Source organism: Fistularia commersonii, chromosome 9 (genome assembly GCF_037954325.1).
Source record: "Fistularia commersonii isolate RoL2024-O1a breed Wild chromosome 9, RoL_Fcom_v1.0, whole genome shotgun sequence".
NCBI lineage: Eukaryota > Metazoa > Chordata > Actinopteri > Syngnathiformes > Fistulariidae > Fistularia > Fistularia commersonii.
In genome coordinates this window covers 3,879,803-3,905,646 of record NC_141292.1, presented here as the reverse complement: position 1 = coordinate 3,905,646, position 25,844 = coordinate 3,879,803, and the positions used below count along the sequence as shown (strand labels likewise).

The following is a 25,844-nucleotide window of genomic DNA, read 5'->3' as shown; positions in this document are numbered from 1 at the left end:
ATTAATTGTATGAATACTGTTGGAAACAAGGTCAACACAGTTTACAGCATGGTGTCAGAAGAGCTTATCTCTTATTTGTATTTACTTCATTGATAAATTTTACAGTATTTGCCTTATGTTATAAGACTCAAAATACAAGATGTCACCAAAGTCATTATAGTTAAGGGTGTTCGGGGGACGAAGAGCAGCTTGTCAGCAAACAATCAAAATGTTACGACCATTTATGATATTGGATTTTTTTTTTTTGAGAGTTTGTTCAATGACTTGAAGTAAATGTGAAAATAAAACAAATATAAAAAATTCAAAAACTGAAGAAGCTCCACACCCTAAAAGGCATCATATCGTCCTTGAGATAAATTAACATAGTGACTATAATTTCACCAAGGACAGTATGATGTCACCTATATGACTTTCGACTCTGAGCGGCAAATAAAACACTTAATGAGCAAGTTTAAATAATTCAATTTAAAGTCTAACATGATTGTTAAGGGTTAACAGATTATATTGCCAGTTGTTTCAAGGATACCGCACATGTTCTTTCAATGTGAAGCTTTAATAAAATGACGGCTATATTGCTCCACGTTGTGAACGGTGCTATACAAAGGACCTTAAACTCTCCTTGATCCAGAAGGAAACAATTATTACAGGCAGCAGGTAATTATATATATGATTATAAACAGTGTGTGCGATGTAAAGATAGATTGAAACAACAGATTTGTTTTTTGAAAAAAAAAAAAAAAAAAAAAAAAAATGAATCACCCGGGCATTGATGATATTTCAGATTAAATGATCAACCTGCATATAAAAAAAAATCAGGAGCTAAAAGTGAAACAGCGCTAGTTGATATTGTTACAATATAATTTCACTAGAAGTAGATATCCCCTAATTGTCTGTCTGTTGGGATTAACAAAAAAATAAAAATGCAAGAATTAAGTGAGCGATGCGGGCATAACTTACCTCACATATATCTTTTTTGCAGGACGTCCTATTCTAGCACGCCATAGGCCGCTCTGCTTACTTTGACTTACAGCAGTTCCTATAGAGATGTGGTTGCCATGGAGACAAAAAAAAAAAAAAAACAGACTTTTTTTAGCTCAACATTTCTTACGTTCCGCAGTGCGAGCCCCGAGGCTTCATTAAGTTTTGAGAGTAATGAAAAATAAATCTGGACGTACGGATGATTAGCACTCGGGAGGATTTGAAAAATATCCATGATTTCTTCGGGATTTATGGCTTAATTTCAGGTTCCACGTCAAAGGGTTAATGGGTCCTCCACGTCCGTCAGGCATTTTTATTTGAATTCTTCTCCTCCTTTTCTTTTTAGCGGAAGTTAACAGTGTTGGCTGCCATTCCATTACCGGTGTTTAAGCCTTTTTAATCAGCCCATTCAATCATCCCATTAAGCCTGGTTACCCGTATAATTAAACACAAGTTGAGTATTTCTACCAGCTGTGCAGTGAAATAATGGACGGGCTTCTCTCCCCGTAGGTCAGGATATGGATTTTTGGATGTTTGTGTTGGAGAAACTCGACCTGCTACAACCCTCACTTGTGTTGACAAATACTACAAAATAATGTATGTATCGTATCAACACCTGTGATGAACTGAAATTGATATTTCATCATTTGTCATTTTTCATTCCGAAATTGCTTTTTACCACCGGAATCAAATTCAGATGAAATATAAAATAAATAAATGATATGATATTTGCCAAAGCAAATTTTCCAGGTTTTTCAGAAAACAAACAAGTATTGAATCAAGGCATTGATATAGACAGAAAAATGTGAAAAAATTACCAAGAAAATTATTATTACAAATTTGACCATACAAATGTTCATATGTATGTGTGTGTGTGTGTGTGTGTGTGTGTGTGTGTGTGTGTGTGTGTGTGTGTGTGCATATATCAGTGAAGTGCAGTAAGGTTCATGGCTGGTGAGGCACACCTACCATGAGGCAGGAGAACAGAGTGCCTCACGTAGCGGCTCTTCGCAGACGTCTCATGATCGCTCAGCGCATGAAACTAGTAACACAGATACAGTTGTTGACAAAAAAAACACTGCAAACTGGAAATGTAGTTCATTTAGCAAAAGTGTTTAGACATTTTATAGTAACATGAAGAGAGACAGCAATGCAGTCTTAGTGCAGAGCATGCCAGCAGTCAGCCATCATTACGCAATCTACATTGAGGCTCAACAGTCTGCTGCTCTACCGCATGTCTTTTCTAAGCATTTGAACTGTGAAAATCCAGCCATTTTGAATTAAAAAAATACCTTGACAGTGCAAATCACTGATAAATATAACCATTAAATTTTCATTTGAGATTTTTTCCTTTCCAAGATTGGCAAGTGAGGCAAGGCCCTCTCCTGCCTCCCCTGACTGCATGTCACTGGTGTATATATATATATAAAACTACAAATGTGTGTGTGTGTGTGAGAGACAAGATGTGTGTATCTAGACAATAAAGTTCCTTCTCTTACTCTCAATTTATACATACATCCGTGTATGTATATGTATGCATATATATATATACATACACATATGTATATATATATATATATATATATATATATACATATGTATGTATGTATATGTGCATATATATGTACATATATGTCAGCATGTATATATATATACAGAAATGTACATATATATACATATGCACAAACATATGTATATATTTACATATATATACACATATATATGTATGTATATAGACACACACACACGCATATATATAGTATACACACACATATATATGTGTGCATATATGTATATATGTATGCATATATATGTAAGAAGGTCCCTGTACTGCCATTGGTTGTATATTATCTGTTCCCATATCATTCCTGAGGCCACTGATGTGTCCATCCTCTTGATGTCACTGCAATGGTGAATATTAAGGACTTAAATGATAATGATATGACACCTTTCGAGTCCCAGCTTGTCATATCATTAGACTTATCTCCAAAACACTTGATGAAAAATTAATTGCCACTATATACAATTACTCTCATTTAATCAGGCGTCCATGAGGACGGCGCGTGTTTGATAGCGGAGCTCTCGAAGCAGCTCGCGTCGCCCTGGCGCGACCTCTGTGAGCCCGCCTTTCAAAAGGTAACCTCAAACCACCTCTGTAATTTAAGCTCTACTCAACTTCTCTTTTATATTGTGAGGGAGGCGAGCTTTCGGTATCGAGGGATTTAAAAACGAGATTTCATCAAAAGGGTTTCAGTTTAGACAAACATGTAAAAAAAAAAAAAAAAAAAAAAAAAAAAAACAACTGAAATGAATGTACTGTAGCTTTAAAGCGTGGGAGTCTTTAGTAACTGCTGGTGATTGACCAGGAAAGAGGAAATAAAGTCAAGGAAAGTAAAGCGCTGTCTTTTCTCTGATGCATTTTAAAGGTAATGCATGGATGGAGATCCCTGCAAGCCACATGGACTGATATTTTACCTCCTTTGGAACTGTCACCATCATTACTCCCCAACCGCTTCCAACACTTCATCTCTGCCGGTCCAGCTTTTTTTTGTTTTCCACAGTTTTCCCCGACAATGTCTGGAACGATCTACAGGTGTGACAAACAATATTATTTCATGGCCCTGACACCGATACTCGCACCTGCTGTCACAGATCGATATATTCGTAATGAAGTATTTCTACCGATGAAGTGATCGTTTGAAATAAAAACGACGTGAAAATAGTTACAGTGAAATGAAATTTGGCTACAAATTAACTACAAATATTTTAAATTTGACAGAATTGAGCCATTCCCTTAACAATACTAAATATGACATTTTAAATACTTACATTTGTGTCTTTCCACTATTGTACCGTGTGTTTTTCTGCGACCGGAAATGTGGTCAACAATTTTAAAATGTTGATTTTCCAGGAGCTCTTGCCCGACCCGGCGTTTCTTCCCCCGTCCTCGTCCTCCGTTTCGACCGGTAAAAAAAACCTCTCGTTGTGTGACGACAGAATGAAGCACGCTTGCTTTTTTTTAAATGACAATATGTCGTTTATTTTCTATATTTTAAAGGTTTATTATTTACAAACGAAATAAACAAAAAAAAATAAATAAATTCCCCAAAAAAAAAAAAAAAAAAAAAAAAAATTTGACAAACACTGTTTGTCTGCATATTGTTGTAAGAAAGTTTACATTGATCTTTCTTTCATCTTTATCAAGTAACCACCTGACGGTTCTTCGCCTCGAAACCTTAGATTACATGAATGAGCAAACAATGACCATGTGAGTGGGGCTTTAAGGGGGCCGAGCATCTGCCCCTCTCTCTCCACTGCGCACATCATCAGTAAACATATAAAACCTGCGTTCCATCAAAACCAAATCTATATTTGGTTTGTCCTCTCTGGGCATTATTATCAGTTTTTTTTGCACCTCTCTCTATCCCTCTCTCTCTTTTTTTTAATATTCCTTGAATCAACTGACAAACAAACAAAAAAGACCGAAAAAAAAAAAAAAAAAGAAAAAGAAACAAATATAAATATACAAATATATGTGCTGGTTTGTTCAGAGTCTCTATACTGCTAATATGTAAGCTCATTAGTTGTGTTTGTGTACATCACCATTAATGCCCATTCCGGTATGTTAGTTGTGATTTCTTTAGTGAAAAAAGCACATAGTTGGGAAGCTCTCCCTCCGAAGGCAAGTATCAAAAGCAGCACAAACCAACAGTGCCGCGTTCCATCTCCACTGTGTACGGTTTCCTACACACTATGGCATATTCACAATGAAGCGCTTTTCGTTTTCAATAGAACCCCCACCACCACCACCATCACCACTTCTCGCAGTTTGGTACCTCCACGGGAACGGGACGGCACAAAAGTGCTCCGAGATATCGCTCCCCCCCCCCCGCCGCGCTAACTAATTCAGCATCTAAGCCTAGCTCAAAAAGAATATGCGTCTTTTATTAGCAAATCAGAAAGTGCAATTTCAAAACAAAGACAATGACTTAGAATGATTTTGCTTTGGCCAGTTTCCTTCCACACATCAATATTCAATCCAAACATCAGTGGCTAGCTACAAACTAACGTATAAAGGTGCCCCGAATTTGTACAATGTCTCATTGAGCGTGATATTACTGCTTAAGATTGCACTTTTTTTTTTTGTTACTTTTTTTTTTATTTTGTTCCCTTTTTTTTTTTTTTTTTTTTTTTTTTCAACTGTACAGTCCATGACCTCAATAAATATTGTTTATAGCTTTACTGAGTATGTGAGGAGGAGAAGACAAAAAAAAAAAAAAAAAAAAAAAAAAAAGCCTCTAGAAGTTCACCTAGCGAGTAAAGATACCGGTGGGGATGAATTGAGACATTTGGCCGTCGTCGCTGACTCCTTTTTCCCCGTCTTAAAAAACACTGAGACATAAAACACACGAAGGAGAGTACGAATGGACGTTGTGTGCGGAAAGTGGCCCCTGCACGCACCGAGCTCACACTCGTAACGAAAGGATGGAACATGGCTATAGTTTAGGCACAAATACTTAAGAATGTCCATGTGAAAAGTCAATGCTTCTGTTCACACACAGAGAACATCTAGGCAGACAGACAATGAACAAAACATAATCGTACATTACATTTTAACGTCAACATCTTCGAGAAAGTATCTTTTTAAGTATTTGTGACAGTGCATGCTTTCATGACAGTGGTAGGTTGACTGTATTTGTACTATTGACACAATCTGAAGGTCTAGCGAAGACATGTAACATTTTTTTTTTTTTTTTTTCCCATCCCCAAACCGTCTCTCTCCAGGGGCTTAGTAACTTTAAACTGAATCGGTGCCATAAAAAAAAAGAAAAAAAAAAAAAAACGACCGTTGAGAAACTTTGGGAAACAAAGTTGTCACATTATCGGCTTTTATTATGACAAAGTGCCGCCGCGAAAACCCTGACGCCTTGTTTCCACATCGCTCTGGGTCTGCGTGCGTCTCAACAGCGAGTCATTAAGTCATTTTTCAAATTTCTCATCTGTGAAAAGAATGTATAAAAATGTTAATTTTTGCAGCAGTTTTCGGAGACGACGACGGGATGTGCTTTTGAAAAACAGCTCTTGGACGGCCTGCAAACGAGCTAACAGGCTACTTCCTTTTGACAGTCACCAGGCGACTTAGATATTACGAGCGTTTAAACACGAAAACCACTTTTTCGGGCTGAATTACAGGAGCCTTGAGAGACGATGTGGAAACGGGGAATCAGATTTTCTTTGTCACGGCCTGCACGCCATAACCGATCGCTCGCGCTTTAAACCGAAACCATTAAAATGATTTAAATTTGAAAACAGTCAAGTTCCTTTTGTTTTCAGTCCGGGTATTGTTGCCACGGATACAATTTAAGAGCGCCTAAGCCCCCGCGATGGATTTACACGAGACATAAACCTCAATGCAAACAGGCAGTATTTTTTTTTGTTTTCTCCAGCTGTTATTGACATGCCAGTTACACGGTTTCACTCAAGAAGCAGGTGTATGAGAAAGTACGGAAACCTCTAGCTCTACTTTACGGAATGGGATTCATCTTTCGGAAACATGAATCGAGGCGGAAACAAAAAAAAGATTAATACGCAACAGGACGGATGTGAAATCCAGTTGTGTATTCTAGGTGAGAGCTTGTTGACTTGATATTAAATCAAAAGTAGGATTGTATACAGAGAGGTAAATGTCCTCGGCGCTCGCGATTGCATTAAGGTTTATTTCCCTCTTGATTTTCGTTCCTTAACTTTTTCTCGCGTATAGATGATATCCAGGTTTCCTGATAGAAGTAAGACATTGTTATGATAGAGAATGCACAACACAGTACCTGTAAATACTAGATCTACAAAACTATTTACAGCACACATATAGGTTTATCTTTATGTCACAGTCTATTGCATAATGGTGATAATCTTTAGTTTATAAATATTATAAATATACACAGAATTTTTTTAAGCAACATTACATAACATCTCAACCATCAGAAATTAGAAATAGAAAACAAGACCATCCATCCATCCATCTTTTTTTGTTTTTTTCCCCCCACACTCCATTCTCCTCTGAAATAAAGAAAGCAGCATTTCTACTCGCTATTCCCTTTGGACCCATAACACTGTCATGGTTTGTGTGTAAGCCGCTGTGGGGTATAGAAACATAACACTTAGTTACAGTATCGTGTTGATTTCCGAAACGGAGGATCGGGTAAAAGTGGTATGAGATTCATCTGACGTGTGTGTGCTTTTTTTTTTTTTTTTTTTTTTTTTTAATTATTTGCAAGTGTGGCTTGCATTGGTTTTTCCACAGTGGTGCCTAAAGCTGCTTAATAGGAGAAAGGGAATTTTCCCCATCCTCAGTGGTAAAAAAGAAACAACAAAACAGGAACCAACAACAAAATGAGAAGGAATAATAATAATAATAATAATAATGATATAATAATTTCAGGATTCATGACGCATTCCATTTAAAAAAACAAAGCAAAAAGAAAACATTTTTATATAACTATATACATGTGTGTGCGCATATATATAATATATATATATATGTATACACACACACACACACACACACACACACACACACACACACACACACACGCACATATATGAAAACTCCATACAAGGTTTATATTTCAGTATATTTTTCTGAAAGGAAGACTCATTTTTATACTACAGCTTTTACATTTTTAAGTTGCCATTGCCAAATATGGTGGTAGGTTTTTTTTTTTCCTTTTTTTTTTTTTTACACGCAGCAGTCACATGCACATACACACACACGTGCATATGCGCAAACACACATACAGAGACAACAGGCATTCTTACACACTTACATATATATATATGTATATATATATATATATATACATATATATATATACACACATACATATATGTGTGTATATGTATGTATATATCAGATAGGAGATGTATCTGTATAATAAACATTCTTAAGTAGGGAGACAATGTGTCTAAAATATAATACAGGGACTTGTATGTACAGGAATCCTATGAGGTTATTTGAGAAGAAAATTGGAGAGAAAACAAAAATGCTAAAGTTTTTTTTAAACACTCTGTTTATCTCCGTTTGGAAAAAAAAATGAATTGAAATATTAAAAAAAAAGAAAAAAAAAAAAAAAAAATGAAAAGGGAAAACATGTGATCATAAATTCGAGGCGAAACGCATTTTGTCTTGTTCAGTCTCGGTACTGCTCAGGACAGAATCTCTCCTGGACCCGGGGGATTCCCTGTGCTGGGCTGCGGATGATGACGATGACGCCGCCGCCACGGCCGCTGCGGCCGCGGCCGCCGACGAGCGCACCGGCGGCAACGCTCCCGATGACATCTGCCGGAACAAATTGACCCGCTGGGGCACTGTGGTGCGGATGCCGCTCTGCAGACTCATCCCCTGGATCGCCGCCGCCGCCGCCGTGGGTGGCACGATCGAGGCCAGAGAGTCTCCCGAGGCCGGATGTGCTCTGGGCCCCAGAGACGTGTCATGTGGCAGTGATGGTTGGGAAGCTGATAAGTGTCGGACGTCTCGACTCAAGCTGCCTGACTGAAGAGCCTGCGCGCTCTTGTGGATGTCACCTCGCTGAGGCGAAGGGACCTGCTGCTGCTGAGGCGACTGCTGCTGCTGCTGCTGCTGCTGCTGCTGCGCGGCCGAGCCGGTGGCGGCAGCCGAAGCAGATGGTTGCTGGGCGAGCTGCTGCTGCTGCTGCTGCTGCTGCTGCTGCGGCGGCTGCGTGGGTAGAGACTGTTGGGAAATGGGCTGCTGGATGAGCGATAGCTGGGAAGCCGTCGGCGAGCCGTACTGGAAACTGCGGCCGGCCAGCGGGGTCTGGACCGGCGGGCTGCATATGGCCGCCGTGAAAGAACACGGCGACATGATGGCTCCCTGCTGCTGGAGAGGGGTCTGCGAGTTAATGGAGGCGCTCAGGTTACTGTGGGAAACGCTGGGAACCGGGAGGCCCGCCTGGGCGGCGGCGGCGGCGGCAGCGGCGACGGGCAGCATGCGGGCGGCCGAGGCATTGGCGATAGCCGAAGCACTGTAGGTTAAGGGTACAGAAGATTGCTGGAACTGATTCGTGCCGAAGGCAGTGGAGAATGGAGGCTGGGCCGGTGAGTTAATGATGGAGTTTCCTGACATTGGGGTTGAGTTCATCCCGCTGACCGACTGCTTGCGGTCCACCATCATCACCATCTCCCTGTCCTGACGGATAATCTGCTTCAATATCTCGTTCTCCTGCGTGTTGAAAACGCCGGCATTCAGATCCTTCTGGAACTTCTGCAGTAGCAAGGAGTTCTTCTTCCCTGTTGGAGAGCAGTCAAGAGAGGTGAACTCATACAGCCATGGCAAACTGGGTTTGCACTAAACCATAGGAACGGGGCAGGACAGTAGTGATGAAGATGCAGATTGTATATTTCGGTCGCGAGCTTTTGGTCGTTTCCGAATATCGATATTCAAAATGCATCAAAACATTTACTTCTCGATTCTAAATGATGTCGAACCCAAAAAGAGGAATTGCGACCCCGTCTTACAAGCTGCATCTTTTTCGGCTCGGCTAAGGTTTGTCATGTTGAATGTGAGGTGTGAGGGACACTGAGTCGTAATGACGATGGCGAGAATAAGGTCTGAGACAAGTGAAGGACACATAAGGAGACAAAGATTACTGAGAGTGTAGTCGTGACAGCGTCGACTGATGTGGACAATGAAACACAGAATACTGATAAGCTGGATACGCACATCACTATGCTAGATAGTTTACTCAGAAATAAAGAAAGTGAAGCTAGGAGCTAATTTAAAGTCACATTCTATTAACATCACGGTGACAACTAAGACACAACATGTCACAGGGGAGTTTTTTTTAAATTAAAATGGTGAATTACATCACTGTCGTTGTATATCGAAAATACTAATGTTACAATAAGAGAGGAGAAAAAAAAAAAAAAAAAAAGCTCTTGGCAGCGTAACTTTATCACCGCGGATATTGTTTGTTTTTGGTTGAAAAAAAAAATCAAAAAATCAAATCCATAGTTGTTCTGTTCACTGGCCTGCAAAATTATTTCACCAAACTGCAGGACCAGAAAACCAGTAAAAGTGCTGCTGCTGTGCAGATTAGAGAGCCCTTTGAGGCAAATGTGTGACTCGTCATATTGGCCAATGTAAATAAAATGCGCATGAACTGAGAATGGACTTATTAACGACCGTAAAGGGCGCTCTGCGCCCACAGGCCTGGCAGTTCTGTGTGTTACAAGTCAAGGAGGAAATAATACAGGCAGTCATTTCAGCTCTTTTTTTTTTTTTTCATTTAATTTGATTCTTTTCGCCGCGCACTCCCAATTTTAAAGGGAGCGGGACTGCGATAGCGCTGTGCCGTGTTACACTAAGGATGCTCGACGTCTGATCTTGAAATGACGATCCTATTTAGCGTCGCTGTGAGTCCGTCCTTTTTGAGGCGATAGGCGACTATCTATCGCCGGACGGATTTAGTTTAACGTGTATTTCTGGGGATTTCCGTCGGCCTCGTGCACGCCGGGGCCAATTTGCGGCGTGGAAGTGGGCGAGGTGCGCTGACGGGCTTCAGCTGCGGTCGCTCAGTCATGAAGGCGTGTCCCCGAGAGAAGATTCTTTTTGGTCGAGCGGCGTTTGCTTCTCAAGGCTACTGAAGAGAGGACCAGCGTTCGTAACGACTTAAAAATCTCAATCTTACAACCGATTCTCAGGATGGATTTCTCCGTTCTGCTCCTCTTTATCTTTTTGACGGCAGTCACTACAGGGTTGGGTGGCTAAAGAGAGAAACTAGCATCACAAACAGGTTAGGAGACTACCGTTGACTTACAAAGCTTGTTTCATTGCATTTTTAAAGGTGACAGGGTTAAACTCTGTGAATTGGAAGGACAAAATATATTACAGATTTTCCCATTTGTTAAGTAACCCGAATCGATAAACGTTCTTAACCTTGGGTTTTTCTCCATGTATTTAAAGAGTTCTGAAAACGGTGTCAAACGGCGACGTCGGTCCAGCTCATGTCTTTCTCTAGGGGTTACTTATTTTAGCATTATTTGAAAACAAACAACCAAAAAAATCGCACAGAGGTGCGCGGGATGATGTCACGGAAACAAGAGCGACCAGGAAGTGCACGTATTTCTAGGAAACGGGTGTTGTTTTTGAAAACTTTGCCTTATTATGCTGGAAAGATGGATGTTCTTGTCTTGGGTGCGCCTGCACTCCAAACCCATTCAGAAAAGCTGCAATTTAAAAAGCTATTTTCTCCCCATTTTCCATGTTGATATTACACTCGTTATTCCTGCATCACTCGGGGCCTCAGCTAACCTATTGACATCTTTTTTTTTTTTTTTTTTTTGTTTTAGATCCTCCAATGACTAGAGTGGAGAATCTCCAACTGGACTAAAGCACACGGAGAAGTCAAAGGAATCCATCTTAATTTTTTTTTTTGATAAAGAACCCAACACACCGATGCGTGTCGTGTGATTCCTGCCAAGATCTTGTTTTTAGTCACTCTAAAATTAAGGAAAGGGGCAGTTTAAGTGACATATCTTGTGATATACTATTTAGAGGGGAGGCCATCTCGGGGTTTTGAAGCGCCACGGTCTACTGAAAACGTTAAATCGACAGAAGGGACGGGGGGAAGGGAACATGTCACCGGTTGAAAAAGACAAAAAAAAAAATTATGTTTAAAGACATAATGTCCACTTTAGGCAGAAGAGTTAATTTACTTCCACTCACTGCACCGTCTGAAGGCTTTTGGCCGTTTATTACATCAAGCTGTCAGTCTTATCTGTCGCCGTCCTTGCTGCCCTTCAGGATTCCGCTCCTCTTGTTTCCCCTCTACTCTAATCCCTGTTTGTTGAGAAGTCGCTCCGTCTGTTGCGTCTCTGTCGTGTAGTTAGCGTCCCAGTCATTTTAGCAGCTTGGGAGTCGTATTTTTGAGATGAATACGTGAGATGAATTCGGGCTTTTAGAATTCGCAGGTTTAAAATGGAATCGAAATAATCCCGTCGCCGTCGTCGGAAATTCTGTGGTGATTTAAATCGGAGTAAAGAAATCATCCAAGGGCTTTTAAACGCACATGCATCATGTAAATAAATGTCAAAAGCTTATCTAAAAACTGTCGTATGTTGGAAAATTAATTTCAGGGGTTCTTATACAATAAAGGGCCCTCGGGAACCTTAAAGATATTTAAAATGAGTTTTGTGTTGACAGATTCCGATAAAAATATGAAGTGAAATAAAAAAAATTAAAGGTAGAAGACAATATGAGCCCATCTTGATCGAGAACATATTTGAATTTAAGATTTGAATAAAACAAACTAAAAATCAGAAAATAATAAAACGGCTATTTTGAAAAAAACATATCGAATCAAAATTAAATGTGATCGATTAATGGATTCCTGATTGATCTTTCTTAGATTGAAACAATTATATAATTCACAAAAGGTCCGACATCCAAATAACACAAACACAGAAAAGAGAACACAAACATGAACAAACAAAATACATTGCATTTTGTAAGCATATACACACATTCCGCTAATAGTCATTTGAAAACAGGGCTTTAAGAATAAATGACATTAATATTATTATTCAGATGTTTCATGCAGTCGGGTATATCCTCTCACTAGCAACAAGTAATATTGTGTTTGTCACTTGGGATTATCTTAGATTATATTACTTGCCGTTAGATAGCGGAAGCTTTAGAAATTAAACAGGTTTTAATGTGGCTGATGAAATGATTTGCAAATGATACAATACAATAAAATTTATGGCGTTCCGCTGCAACCCACATGTGGTCAGCATACACGTAGCTGCCTGAGATCAACGGTTTAAATTCAATTTCTTAAAAATGAATTATATAAAAAAAAAGAAAAAAAAAAAAAGAAAAAAAAAACACACATTTTAATTCGCACAATAAAAAGGAATGATCTCTGTTGGTAAATAAAATGAATAAGTCATGACATGGGATTTCTGCATGGAACAAAAGCTGCACACTGCATTCCATTAGTAAATTTGTGTTCGGTTTTGTTTTTTACTAATTTTGCAGACATGATAGACTTTGAACTAAACGTTCAAAGATCAAATCAAAACGTGACACCAACAGAGCTGTTCGTGAGGCCGTAACCCTCTGGAGTCGATACGAAAATAAACATGGCATGTCGACACTGAATGAGGCATCTTTGTTTCCTCTATTGTCTTGACGTTTTGAATGTGTCCATCAAATCATCTGCAGGAACTAGCGTGGATGACTTGAGTGATGCGGGAACTGAACAGTTAATGTAACCTTGTGTAAGAGGACAAGCTCTTGGAGGATGAACTCGAGACCGGATTCCGTTAAACAAAGCCTGTAGGTCAATTTGCCCCCTGTTCGAACGTTGGAACTGGAATGAAGTGTTTACCTGATGCCTACTCGTCGGCCAGGACACTCTTGAAAACGAGATGTGCTCGTCTCAAGACGGACTCCTGGTCAAATAATTTTTAGATAGATAAAAGATAATGTCAAATGTGCAACACGTTATGGGTTCCAAAGCATGGTTACTTTTCTTTTTTTTTTTTTTTTCTTTCCTTGTTTTAGAGCAAGACAAGCATGTAACCAAATGCAGTTCATAACGATACAATCAGCAAGGATCATGACAAAGTATCTTTCCTTGTATGAGACAAAACCCCCTTCATGGTTAGTCGGGCAGAATAAATCCAATCTCTAACTCTCTGATGCCACTCAGAGTGGGCTGCTTTCATTTTCTCACAACTGGCTGAATTGACAATTTGGCAGCTAGCTTTAAAAAAAGGGCAAATGCAGATTGTTCTTGTGGAGACCAAAGGGCATACGGTGTCTGTTGTCGAGGGCACAGAGGAACACTGGATTCCTGATTATTGCCGCAGGTTGTGTGGACTTGTTCCGAAAAAATAAAATACTTCAAAAAAACGATAGTATGGCCCACAGAAATTCAACCCCGCCTTTGGCGACTTACGTTCACATACAACAAATTTGCGAGATCTTTTGTTTGTTTCTTTGTTTTGGACTGACTTCTAACATCTTACGTTGGGTTTGAAATGTCCTGTTTTGTGGATTTTTCGACGTTTCATCCCGAATTCAAAGCAACCCAACAACATCATCAACTACCATTAGAATCCTGAATTAAACTACTCAGATTCAATCTCATGACCCTCTATACACAACCAATATCAAACCAAATTCACTATCAACCAATACATACATCAGCTGGGGTCGTAAACGTAATAAAAGTTGTGTGTGTGTGTGTGTGTGTGTGAGAGTGAAAAGCCACAGATGGCTTTTCTTTGGCTTTTTTTATTTTGACAGTTTTGGCAAAATCATTTGTTGTATATAAACATAACCCTGTTACGTTAAAGTGACACATCTGTGGATTTTCGTACCTACTTGAACGTGCGAAATGAATCCAAATCAATTATTGGTTGCTCGAGAGCAACTGGACTGGTTTTAACATTTGAAAAGCGACCGAGTGTCGGGTTGTCAATGTCGAGCAAAGCAATTCACAGATAAAAAGACGGGACGAAGAAAAACAAAGATAACAGACAGGACGATAAGTACAGACCGAAGCTTAACCGGTGATGCGACAATGAGACGGCAATTAATTATCTAATTTTCAAACATAAATCTGTATTCTGTCTGACAATTTATTCACTCTCCGGTGAATAAAACGCCAGAAATGTTGAGGCATTTCAGTCAATAATGCTCTGGGCTCGATGCCACGGGTTTTTGGAAGAGCTGAAAACTCCAAATATCCTACATAAATTCAAAGTAGCTTATTTCATGATCATTTCACACTGAGGCGTAAAAACACACGGGGAAGTTTTTGAACTACTCTTATGACGGTTGCATGTTTCGATGGCTTTTATCGATACTTTTGTTGCCGACTGACTGACTTGTCCTGGCATTTATTGGATAAAGGATTACATCCAGTTGTTCAGCCACATTTACATTTATGTTCGGGGGGGGAGGGTGAGATATTGTGCATCGTGGCGACTTTTCTTTTCACATTTCAGTTCACTGAGCTCCTACTGCTCCGTCGCTCCGCTCCAAATGAAAAGGATGATGAGAATTAAGTGCCGGTCGTAAAAGTTAAAGTGTTTTGTGAATCCGCAGCTTTCTTTTTTTTTTCGACCAAATCAGAAGACGTACAATCAGCTAGATGTTTATAACCGCGGATTAAAAAACATCATTTTATTTTACTTTTATTTTATTGACCAGTGTGAGGACTTTTTAACCGCTCCGTCATACACCATCCCGGGTTTAAACAATTTTGCACCTGCCATAAAGGAACCGTCAGGGTTTTCGCTTGCACGGTAATACAAACTGAGTAGCTCTCAACCAAATATTTAACTTGGCATCACCTGGCCAAACAGTAATGATGAATTCATCGGACCACGGTTTAATTTAGATTTTAAGGGGATGTTGACGACAGCGGCGCATTCAGTAGCTGGCGAGACCTGAGATGGGTCTGGATAAAGGAACGGGCAACACGAAAATTCAGCAGAATTACTGGATCTGTGACTCTAAGGGGAAATTTGCAAAACTAAACAAAACAAAAAAGATGGTAGGCCGCTTGCAGTACAATCTTTGGTGAGTTTTTCTTCTTCATTTTAAGTAAATCAGATCAAACAACCTTCTAAACTTTTCACTCGATAATTTCATCGAAGTCCTGACTCCCCGCCAACATCTGCTATCAAGCCGTGGTCGTCAAAAACTAAATGTTGATAAATCTCATCATACTTGAGATGTCCGTTTAGTGTCAGACTGGATTTTAAATTCGATACTAAATTAGATTTATTGGACCGAAAGCCAAAATATCAATATCGTAAAAACATTACAGCGTCAAGTTTTTAGACGAAGAACAACACGATAGAAATAAGAACGAATCTATATTGGAATGAGACAGATGGCATCAGGCACTGCCTTCACAACATCCACATTATACTGGCATCCAGCTGGGAATCAATATAAAACAAACAGATTGCATCATTAAATAATAAAGTCTTGATTAGCAGGGTTTTTATATTTGCCAACGTACGCGCTGCGGATAAAATCACATTATATCATTCGGGATCTGGGTAGATATAGTCTTATTTGGCGATCGCACACATATCGCTACGTAGGTAGAAATAGGCGATGCTGAGATGGAGGACTCGACCGCGACGTGTTTTCTAAAGGAGCCCGACTGAGGGTGAAGCCTGGAGAGGGAAGGTATCCGTCAAGGATGCCCGGGACATGTGCGCCACCGTGGAGAGGAACTGCTATACGAGGTGGTGATGGACAGCGAATCCATCCCTCTAGCGCTTTCTGGCTGCGTCTAATTAAATGAAGCGAGTGCCGAGCTCAGTGTACCGTCGGAGGCATGAAAACAGCATGCTGGGCTCTGCTCCAAAACACCCAGTGGAGTGAGTGACGCTGCATGAGGACAATGTGAGCCACAGCAGAAAGCCAGCTAGATCAGGTACCGCCCGGATCCTGTCGTGTTTTCGAGGCACTTTGGCGTGTATGGCGGCCTGTTAGCAGCCGCCGCAGCCGCGAGGCTTGGGTAGTTTAACGGAAACATTTTACCTGTAAAACACATGCAGTGATAATAAAGGGCCATGGATGTGTATAAATAGATCCTACAAGATACAAATTTCCACTGCGGCCGGACACAAGGGAAAAGGAGTCACACACGTGTTCCTCTTCTGGATATTATCTAAACACAGATACGATGCCTTTCCAAACTGTGCATGGTTAAGCGTCGATGGCAGCGTTGTAGCAGACACACCACGATCTAATGAAGAATGCGCAAAACCGAGGTCAGTATAACCAATTTATGCCCTGTTTATTTCATACATGTGCCCCTTTTTAGTCTGTGAGTAAACCAGTATTGTGTTGTTTTTTTTTTTCAACTACTATCAGTCATGACCAAGTTCTGCTTCATGGGAATATGCCCACTTTTGGGGGAATCAGCTTGTTTGCCATGATCCCTATGGTAAGGCAAGGAGATAGATGCATTATGGAGCCAGAAACCCCGCCTCCCGCTACTTGGACTGACACAGTGAATGATAGTGTGCGGAGTCGTAGCCTATTGCTGTTGAAGGTAATTACAGACACATGACACAACAATTCCAAAAACGCTCATTTGGACATTCTGGGGCTCATGCAGGGACCACATCATCACATAATGATGTGAAATAACAAAAATAACAACATGGTGTCATTTGTTTTTTTTCTTTTTGTTTTTTTTTGGATTTCCAATCGATGGCTGGAACTACTGTTGTGGCGATCGCAGGCTACACCTGAACCGGTGTGATGTTCATCAGTGAAAAACACCAGCTCATTGGGGTATCTATTTAGGATTCCAAGCCGATCACAACGATACCAAAATAACAACATTATGAAGGGGATTCCTATGAAAGCGAATTCTTTCCTGGTCTGGAAACAAGACCACGGTTAAATCATTTAGATAAAAGATTGGTTTCACGGCAAACAGGTGATTTTCACAAAAGCTAGCGTATCCCTTCGAATGTCGCTCGATCAAAAAGTAAGAAACTCTTGTTGAGGGTGAGGTTTTCGCTGAACGAAACTAGAAGGCTGGTGCCTGCTGACACACCGGGCGCGACCTGTTGGGTGTCCTGGCAGGCGTTAGTGCCTGAAACCACTTCCTGATGTTTGTTTTTACCTGGTTGGTTTTGGTAACACTTATACGGGTTGGGGGGCTGCTCATACCCAGGAGTGCAGATGAGTGGAAAGAGGCCTGACACACATGCATGTGAGGTTAGCTTCCATCCACTCGCTGGCATCCAGTGGGGGGTCAACATCAAACCAAAATTGGGGCGACCTGACTCCCTACCGGACAGCGGCATGCACTGCCTTCCAGTTAATCCAACCACAAAACACCACTTTGGTTCTCAGAAGGATTAATGCTGGTACAACATATTTTCTTCGTGGTTAATTAGGACAAAGACAGAGTTAAAAAAAAAAAACCAGAGCATACAAGTCATGCAGCACAAGATGGCAGACACGATGCTTTTATGGGGAACGAAAGCAAACAAATGACGAGACAAGACAACAAGGCACAATGACAGGCAAGAGATTCGGTCAGTCGGACATGTCGGGAGCGTTAAGTGTAGGCACTTCTTACCTATGCGGTCCAATCGGTCGATGGCGACGGTTTCAAAAGCACGCCGCATCATCGGGTACTCCTCTAGCACCTCGTTGAAATGGTCAACAGAGAGCGAGAAGAGTCGACAATAGGTGTCCGCCCGTACGCTGGCGGTCCGTCTGCCCTTGGTGAGCAGACAGATTTCTGTACGGGAGAAACACATCGAGAGAAAGGACGAACCAAGTGTGAAAACGCTGAACATTTTGCTTACATGATAAAAAAAAAAAAAAAAAAAAAAAAAAGAGGCAGTAGGGGAGACTGCAGAGGTAGGTTAGTGAAGTCACCGCAGTAATAATGGGACAGATTACCATATAGATGAACCTTGAAATAAAGGTACAGAAGTGGGAGCTAATGTGAATGTAAATAAAATGAGATGGCCATCAGCAGCGCTGTCACTTGCATTATACTAAGATAATTCATCAACTTGCAGAGAGCTAATGGCCCTATAATGCAATACGGTAATCAGCTTCCACAAAAAAAAAAGCCCTGTCAGGCATCAGCGCATCACTGTGCTGCATCAGTTCCCAAATGTAATGTATAACTACACAGGGATTTGGTTTCATAGCGGACTGTATTCCTATTCATTTCACCGTCGGTCTCTGACATGACACACAAAGATAGACGTCTATTTTGTGTTACCTTCACGACGACAGCGGCTTCGACGGGAACCACGTGTCGTTTGTATTTCTGAAAACAATCAGCCTCAGCCGGTGAGGATATTGTCACTATGGGGAAAATGGTATTTTTCCATACAGATATGTCATGCGTAAGTTGGATGAGGATATGTTTGCGCACGTAAACCGCCCCCCCAAAAAATTAAAAATGAAACAAACCCTCGATTCTAATCGTGATCCATTCACATAATTTAAAAAGACATTATTGTCTTTTACGCAATCAGCTCTCAGCCCGCTTCATGTTCTCCCTTTTGTTTCTTATGTTCTCGGTTCTGTTACATTTCACTTCTGTGATCAGTCTGACACTTTGTCAGATACTATTTTCCTGCTTTGTCTTGTGACGCCTGCTCAGTTTTGCCAGGCTAACACATCTTTTGGTTTGCATGCTTGCCTGTGTCTGGAACTTGTTTTACACTTTAATGGTTATTGATAAATCAATCTTCTTTGCAGCATGCTGCTTTGTGCATTCACATTTGCGAGCATCCGTTCACAGTGACATAGAAGGATGATGAAAGTTCGCAATTAATAAGAGAATCCACTGTTTCCGCTTCCACGCCACAGCAAGGAGGTCCCTTGCCCAGACGGGGGCTTTTCTGGTTGGAGTTTGCACCTTCCCTCGTATTTGCTCGGATTTCCTCCTGGTACAGCGGGTCAATTTTGGTCTCTAAATTGCCGAGACGCATGAATGAGAGCGTGAATGGTCAAATGTCGCTCTCAAATCACCTTATTGGGGATGATAAGGTGATTTCATGTTTCCTGTTCCTGTTTTGTCTAATGCACCGACGAACAAACGAATAAATAATGATAATAATAAACCAAACCTTCAAGCACATTTCAGTGATTTTTGTGGACGTACCAATAATCCTAAATGTGAGGTATCATTATATATAAACGCAGAGCAAGCTCACTTACAATTTGCTCAATTGTGTACTGTCATTTATTCATATATATATATGTGTGTGTGTGTGTGTATATATATATATATGTGTGTGTGTGTATAAATATATGAATGTATATATATATATATATATATATACATATACACACACACACACACACACACACACACACATATATATATATATATATATAATTTGTATTTTTTATCTTTATTTTTATCATTGTTCTTTTACGTTCACAATTTGATGCTGCTACACCATGTGCCTCCCAATTGCCCCTCTGGGACAAATTAAGTTTTTTTTCTGTTTCTGATTATTCATTCTACAATCTATTAAGAGGATGGATATGTAATTTGGGTGTTTATGAAGCTTTTCTCTCTGTGAAACTGTCCGCCTTCTGTTTGTTCCTTCTTTCGTTTCACCTCCATCCCCTTTTCGGCTGGTCTTTCTTTAGGTGGCTAAAACACAATCCGGGATTTAAGTATAAATTTTCCCGAGTCGCTGTTAAGTCATCTTTTCACAAAAAACGGCGCCCCACGACGTCTTTACGCACTTGTTCCTTGGCCCGACGGACGGGGCGATTTTTATTTCCACTGTACCGTTGAATTTCAACCTGGCTGCGGTGTGATCTTTCAAAAACGTGGAAATAGAGCACGAAGTGTGCACAATGTGGGAGCGACACCCTCACGCTGTGGGTGTGAATAAGGTGTTAGCGTTGTTATGACAAAAAAAAAAGCCATCTCAATGAGGGGAGTATTCAGATCCTGTATATTAAATGAAATGCTCCCTGCCGTTGGTTTGGATCAGGCCTTGCACTGTTCATACTACAAGGAATCGATGCCAGATCCGACTTGTGAAATACCTTAATATCTAAACCAAGCTGTTGTTAAATAGATGTTTTTTTTTCCATGGACTCACACCTGTCCAAATGAATCAAACAAAAATCTCCGCAAAAATAACACGGTTAAACGAGACCGGACAAGGGAGGTGTGAAAAATCCCTTTATGTCTCATTCAACATCACGTCGGAGGCCGTTTATCAATTAAAATACAATTTTCAGCAACCTATCCAGCCAAATTTCACGAACTCCAGATAAAGAACGGACACATTTTTGGATGTACTAAGGGAACCATCGACACGTGTGTGCCCGTACGTTTTTGGTGTGTGTGTGTGAACACATAATATGATGTGGTTTGACACGTGCCTGTTACCTTGTCACAAAGCATCACCACTGAACAAAGCAGAGGGTAATTCGGTCTCCCCTCATGTGTTTGATGGAAACCACCTTGGCGTCTCCTTCTCCGCTCATGGATGAAGCTAAAGTTAAACTCGGGCAATAGATCGGAGCCAAATTGTGATTTTCACCGGTTCCGCGTCGTCGTCCGGTTTCATTTGTCCCCTTGGCCTCGGCGTGACTCCGCAGAGCTCTGCCGTCCCAACGTGCAACCCCGTTCAAGGAGGCCCTGAAGTGATTGCCGGGATACCTTTTTAGCATGCAGGTGGAGAACCGAACGTGGTTGGAGGTGCTTCGTGACCTAATGTTCTCCTCGATGTCCTGCTCATTATTATGTTAATAGTTTCCTGTAGCCGGGATCGGTTCTGTTCCTCGCTTCCTCTCCCCTTTGTTTCTGTTTCAGTCCCCCCTCAGCGCTTTCTCATTCTATCAGCGGTTCGGCCTGGTTGAGAGGGGGAATGTGAATCATTCCGGAAAAAAAAAAAAAAAAAAAGAGTAAGGTGCCTTGCAGTGCCAGCTGCTTCCAACTCAAGCCTGATCTACTAATGCCATACACTCTTAAAAAAATACCAGCTGGACAAAACACAAGAGCAGGTGGCTTGGTAGAGGCAGAACACTGCAAAATCAGCACTGCATCACTTATTGCTCTGACAGATACGGCATAGATTTTGCCCGAAAGGATTATCAAACTCATAAATGTTGTAACTCATAAATTGTTTTCCGCGTGTTCTGTGGACAAGTTTGCCTTTCACCTCGAACCGCCTTTTGACCGACGCGATATTTCCCTTGTCGCTTTCATGGCTAAATGCACTTTCAAAGAGCCATAAACCCCCGGGTAAATCAACAGGGATTGAGCTTTTTTGACCATCAGACAGAGCGTACAAAAATGGAGGTAATATGAAGGGATATAACCATCAACGTAAAAAAAACAACCAAATTTAATCCAAAAATCCCCGAGAAGCATTAATTGTCATAGTTGTGCTAACAATTCCTGGATTCGAGGTCAGCTTTCAGGACGGCGGTCGGTTCAGACTCATGATAGCAATCCGTTCCCCGCAGAGAGCTCGTCTTTCTTTTTTTTTTTTTTTTATCTTTGATTTTTAACGTATGACGTCAAATGATTCAGCCGGCAACTGTTTCAAAAAAGGAGACATTTGAGTAATTTTGCTGGGACAGACTGTGCTGTTTGTGACTAGGATCTGCCTCCGTGCACGTCCTCACACCGTGTTTGTGACCTGATTAAATTCTCCGCGTCCTCTTTGTATCCGCTGAATAGTGAATCGGGAATGAATTGAAAATATCACAAACCGCGTCTCTTAAAAGCACAGTGTCATCGGACGCAAGGGGAAGTTTGCATTTCCAGTATTATTCGGCAAAGTAAAGGTCAACCGTCCCAAAAAAAAAAACAAAAAAAAACACATTTGGATATTTAACATCAGACATAGATGAGTGAACACACCGCTAAATCAAATCCCCTCCCCTTTAAACCCCGAGCAACGAGCAGTTGTCCCAGACTTGCCATAATTACTCTTCATCCGCCAGCATGAAAACCTAGCCAGTCAGAACGGAGTGGATTTGTTGTTTTGTCTGAAACAGTTAGATAAATCCAGTCAAACTGCCATTAATATCCATTTGTCTTTGCTTTATTGGCCAAAAGGTTTTATCCTGACATTTCAGCTCAGTTTCTTCTGCGAAATCTACTTATTCTGTGCTACCAGGCTCGTCCGTTGAAATATCTATGACATCCAGCCCCAGAGGATCAATTGTTAGAATGGGATATGCAGCTGCGCTGCAACTGTCACATATTCCCTTTTATAATATGTCCACTCTATGCAGAATTCAAGACGCCGGCACACTAAGAGACATAATAGCAGGGCAGGAAGCCATTTGAAGAAGCAGGGAAAAAAAAAAAGAAAATATGATTTATTTTTCGAACAAGTGCTTTCCACGGCTCGTCCGTGCAACGCTAACTGCATGGAGCAGATGCACCAAAGTAAAGATATTCTTAGAATCCTCAGCCTCCTTCTATAGTGGAGATGAACTGGAAATAAAATATGTAAGATCTTCCAAAATAGGAAACAATGCTTTTTTTTTTTTTCCTCGGACGGGAAAATTTCTGTCTGCGGATTTTGTCGGAGTAAACGACGGGGGGTTAAATTACATCTGACGTTTAAAAAATGAATGTTACCTACAAGGTTCGGGGGGGGGGGGGGGGGGGGAAGAAATGCAACCTGTGTCGAAACAGTCTGAAGAAGACTGGGAATGGAAGCTCAGCGGGGAGGAGAAAGAAATTGCTCCTGATTTTACACAGAATGAAAGTCAAATCTCCTCCTTGTCAGTGCAGAGAAAATTCAGCAAGAACGGAAGGGGGAAGAGTTCATGTGTGTGTGTGTGTGTGTGTGAGAGAAATCTTTGTATCCTAGGGGAAGCCTGATCCACGTCTTGGCCTACTCTGACAACCAGATGAGATGTTATGTAACTGCAGAAGCTGACTAATGTCCAACACTGGTTAATGAGAATCCAATATAACTTAACTTCAAACAGAATCAAGACCGCGGGCACGAATCAAGTCTCAATATATAAAAAACCTCAGCCTCGGAAATCCCGCGTGACCGGCGAGTGCACGTTCCTGCGACCTAAAGCGATACTCAACCTAGCACGTTTAAACGCTTCTGAGATTCTGCTCCTACCTCCGAAGTAGGATCCGTCGGTGAGCTTCATTTCCTTGTTGAACTTGGTGATGACGCTTGCGACGCCGTGCTGGATAAAATACATCTTTTTCCCCACCGTGCCTTCTCGGATAATGTAGTCATTCGGTTGAAAGACCTCGAACTTCAATTTGCTCAGCATTCCCGTCACAAAGTTGGGGTCGGCGTTGGCGAAGAGAGGCATGGTGGCCACCAGCTTACGGCAATTGAAGTTGACGATTTCCTGTTCGGAAAGTAAAGAGTCGATTAAGTGGCGAAGAAATTGCTCTCGGGTTTTTTTTTTTTTTTACCTGAATCAATCTCAACTCACACGCACGTGAAAAAACAGAAAAATCCCTGCTTTGATATGCAGGGAAAATGTCAAGGGAATGCATTTTTTTTGTTGCTTTATCCCTAATACTTCTCAAGTGCTTCCCGTCACCGCCGAGAAGAAACTTTTTGGCACACGGGGTCAAATCCTGATGAGTTTGCCCTCCAGGCCATCTCTCCAGTCTCATCTTGTCCCCTCGGACCCAGCAGGAGATTAGGTACTTGTTTTCTGTTTACCCACATATCTCTGTTGCCGTGCAGACGGGAGGCTCGGTGTCTGCGTTGTTGTGTCGCGGACGCCGCCGCCATCAGGGATAACTCCTCTGCCCGTGACGGCGGGACTTTCGGACGCTCGCAATGCAAAGAAACGCGAGGTTGCATCCTCAGACGCGAGCGTCAGATGATGCCGCGGGGCCCCGACCTCAATCATACACCGGGCGTAATGGATTAGATAGTAAGCAGTTTTCATGTATAGCCGTGAGTCCTCGTGGGGAAACGGTCTTTGCCTGCACCTATTTCGAGATTTGTCAAACGGCAGAGGGAGAAAGGCGGCCGGAGGTTTGCGAGACAGATAGTTTGGATGCTGTGAGTATCCCCGACGTGACTGCAGACGTCTCAGCGTTAAGCACCATTACCTTTGGCCTCCTAAACTTCAAATTTAATCCGAAGTTGTTTTACCCTCTGAGGAGGGGGGGCTGTCATGCGCGTACCTTGGTAGTCATTTGCGCGAGACAAAAGGTACGCGGCGGCCACGGGAACATGGTAAAATCAGTTAAAGTATGCTCGTGCTGATTTCGTGGCCCTCCTCGGGCCCGGGCGTGGTCTGAGTGTCTCTGAGTGGGATGTTTCGTTCTCCAAAATTGACCTCGGTCCAAAAATCTAAATAGTTCTCGAAGGTAGCGTGCCAAAAATCAGTGGCAATCAGCCCAAGTGAGCTGCCTCCGGCTCACACTGTTGACCTGGAAGGCGTCTAGATTTTGCTGATCCTAGTCTGCTTTACAGCGATCTTTCTGGCTTCTATGTGGAGATGAAAACATTTATTCTTGTGCACAGACGATTTCTCAATGATCTAATATATGTTATATGATCTAATATGTCAAGAAATGTAAACACTGTATATGCGTTGATTTTCCCCCGACAGTAAGTACGTAGTTTTGACACGCTTGCAAGTCAACGGATAACTTTATCAGACAAATGTACAGTTTCGGTCGACCTCTTTTTCACCCATCCTTTTTTTCCGATGCAAATGTACTTGTAATTGTGTGTGTGGGAGTTTTGGGATTGGCTGCAAGAGAACAGGTGATCACGAAGAGGAATCTCGGCTTGCCACGTGGGCAGGATTGTATTCAGCCCAATTACGCCCACATTTTTGCATTTGGTACTTCGTTTTCTCCTCCGCTAAAGCAATGCCTGTGAGAACTTTTCATTAGCCGACCTGTTTTTCATTATTATTTCCAATATTGGGGTGAAATTGCTGCGAGGCTGGATCTCCTTTGTTTCCTTATCCTGTTTTGCCTCTAAATGTATCCTGATTTTGTTCATTATTTAGTAGCACTCTGGTTAATAATGCAGATGTGTGTCCTTTCAGTTTCGCAAGATTCTCGGTGAACCTGATGAAACACAGCAACGTTGCCACGGGGGTTCCAGGAATTATTCTCTTGATAGTTGGTTCACGAAAAAAAATAAGGCCAATACGCCCATGAGTCAAGAAACAGAACGAATCGGTCCATCTTTTTCAGAAATTATTATTGTGCACGACAGTAGCTAAGGATCACCTTTGACTAACGCCGAGGTATCTACTGTGCTACAACAACAGAAAAGTGAGTTGTCCCTGATATTATTATTGCCGGTGTTGAATCACAGCCCTCAAT

The 25,844-nt window shown here is 41.4% G+C and overlaps 1 protein-coding gene across 1 annotated transcript in view; it reads right to left on the bottom strand.

Moving 5' to 3' along the window:
• Positions 1-3,991: 3,991 nt before the first annotated feature.
• hcn1 (hyperpolarization activated cyclic nucleotide-gated potassium channel 1) overlaps positions 3,992-25,844 on the bottom strand; it is a 77,640-nt gene continuing 55,787 nt past the window's right edge. Inside the window, exons 6-8 of the mRNA XM_086152026.1 lie at positions 23,647-23,887; positions 18,129-18,293; positions 3,992-9,282 (exon numbers count right to left, since the gene is read on the bottom strand). Coding sequence (XP_086008152.1) covers positions 8,132-9,282; positions 18,129-18,293; positions 23,647-23,887 — 1,557 coding nt within the window. The 3' untranslated portion in view covers positions 3,992-8,131. The remainder of the gene's footprint in view (positions 9,283-18,128; positions 18,294-23,646; positions 23,888-25,844) is intronic.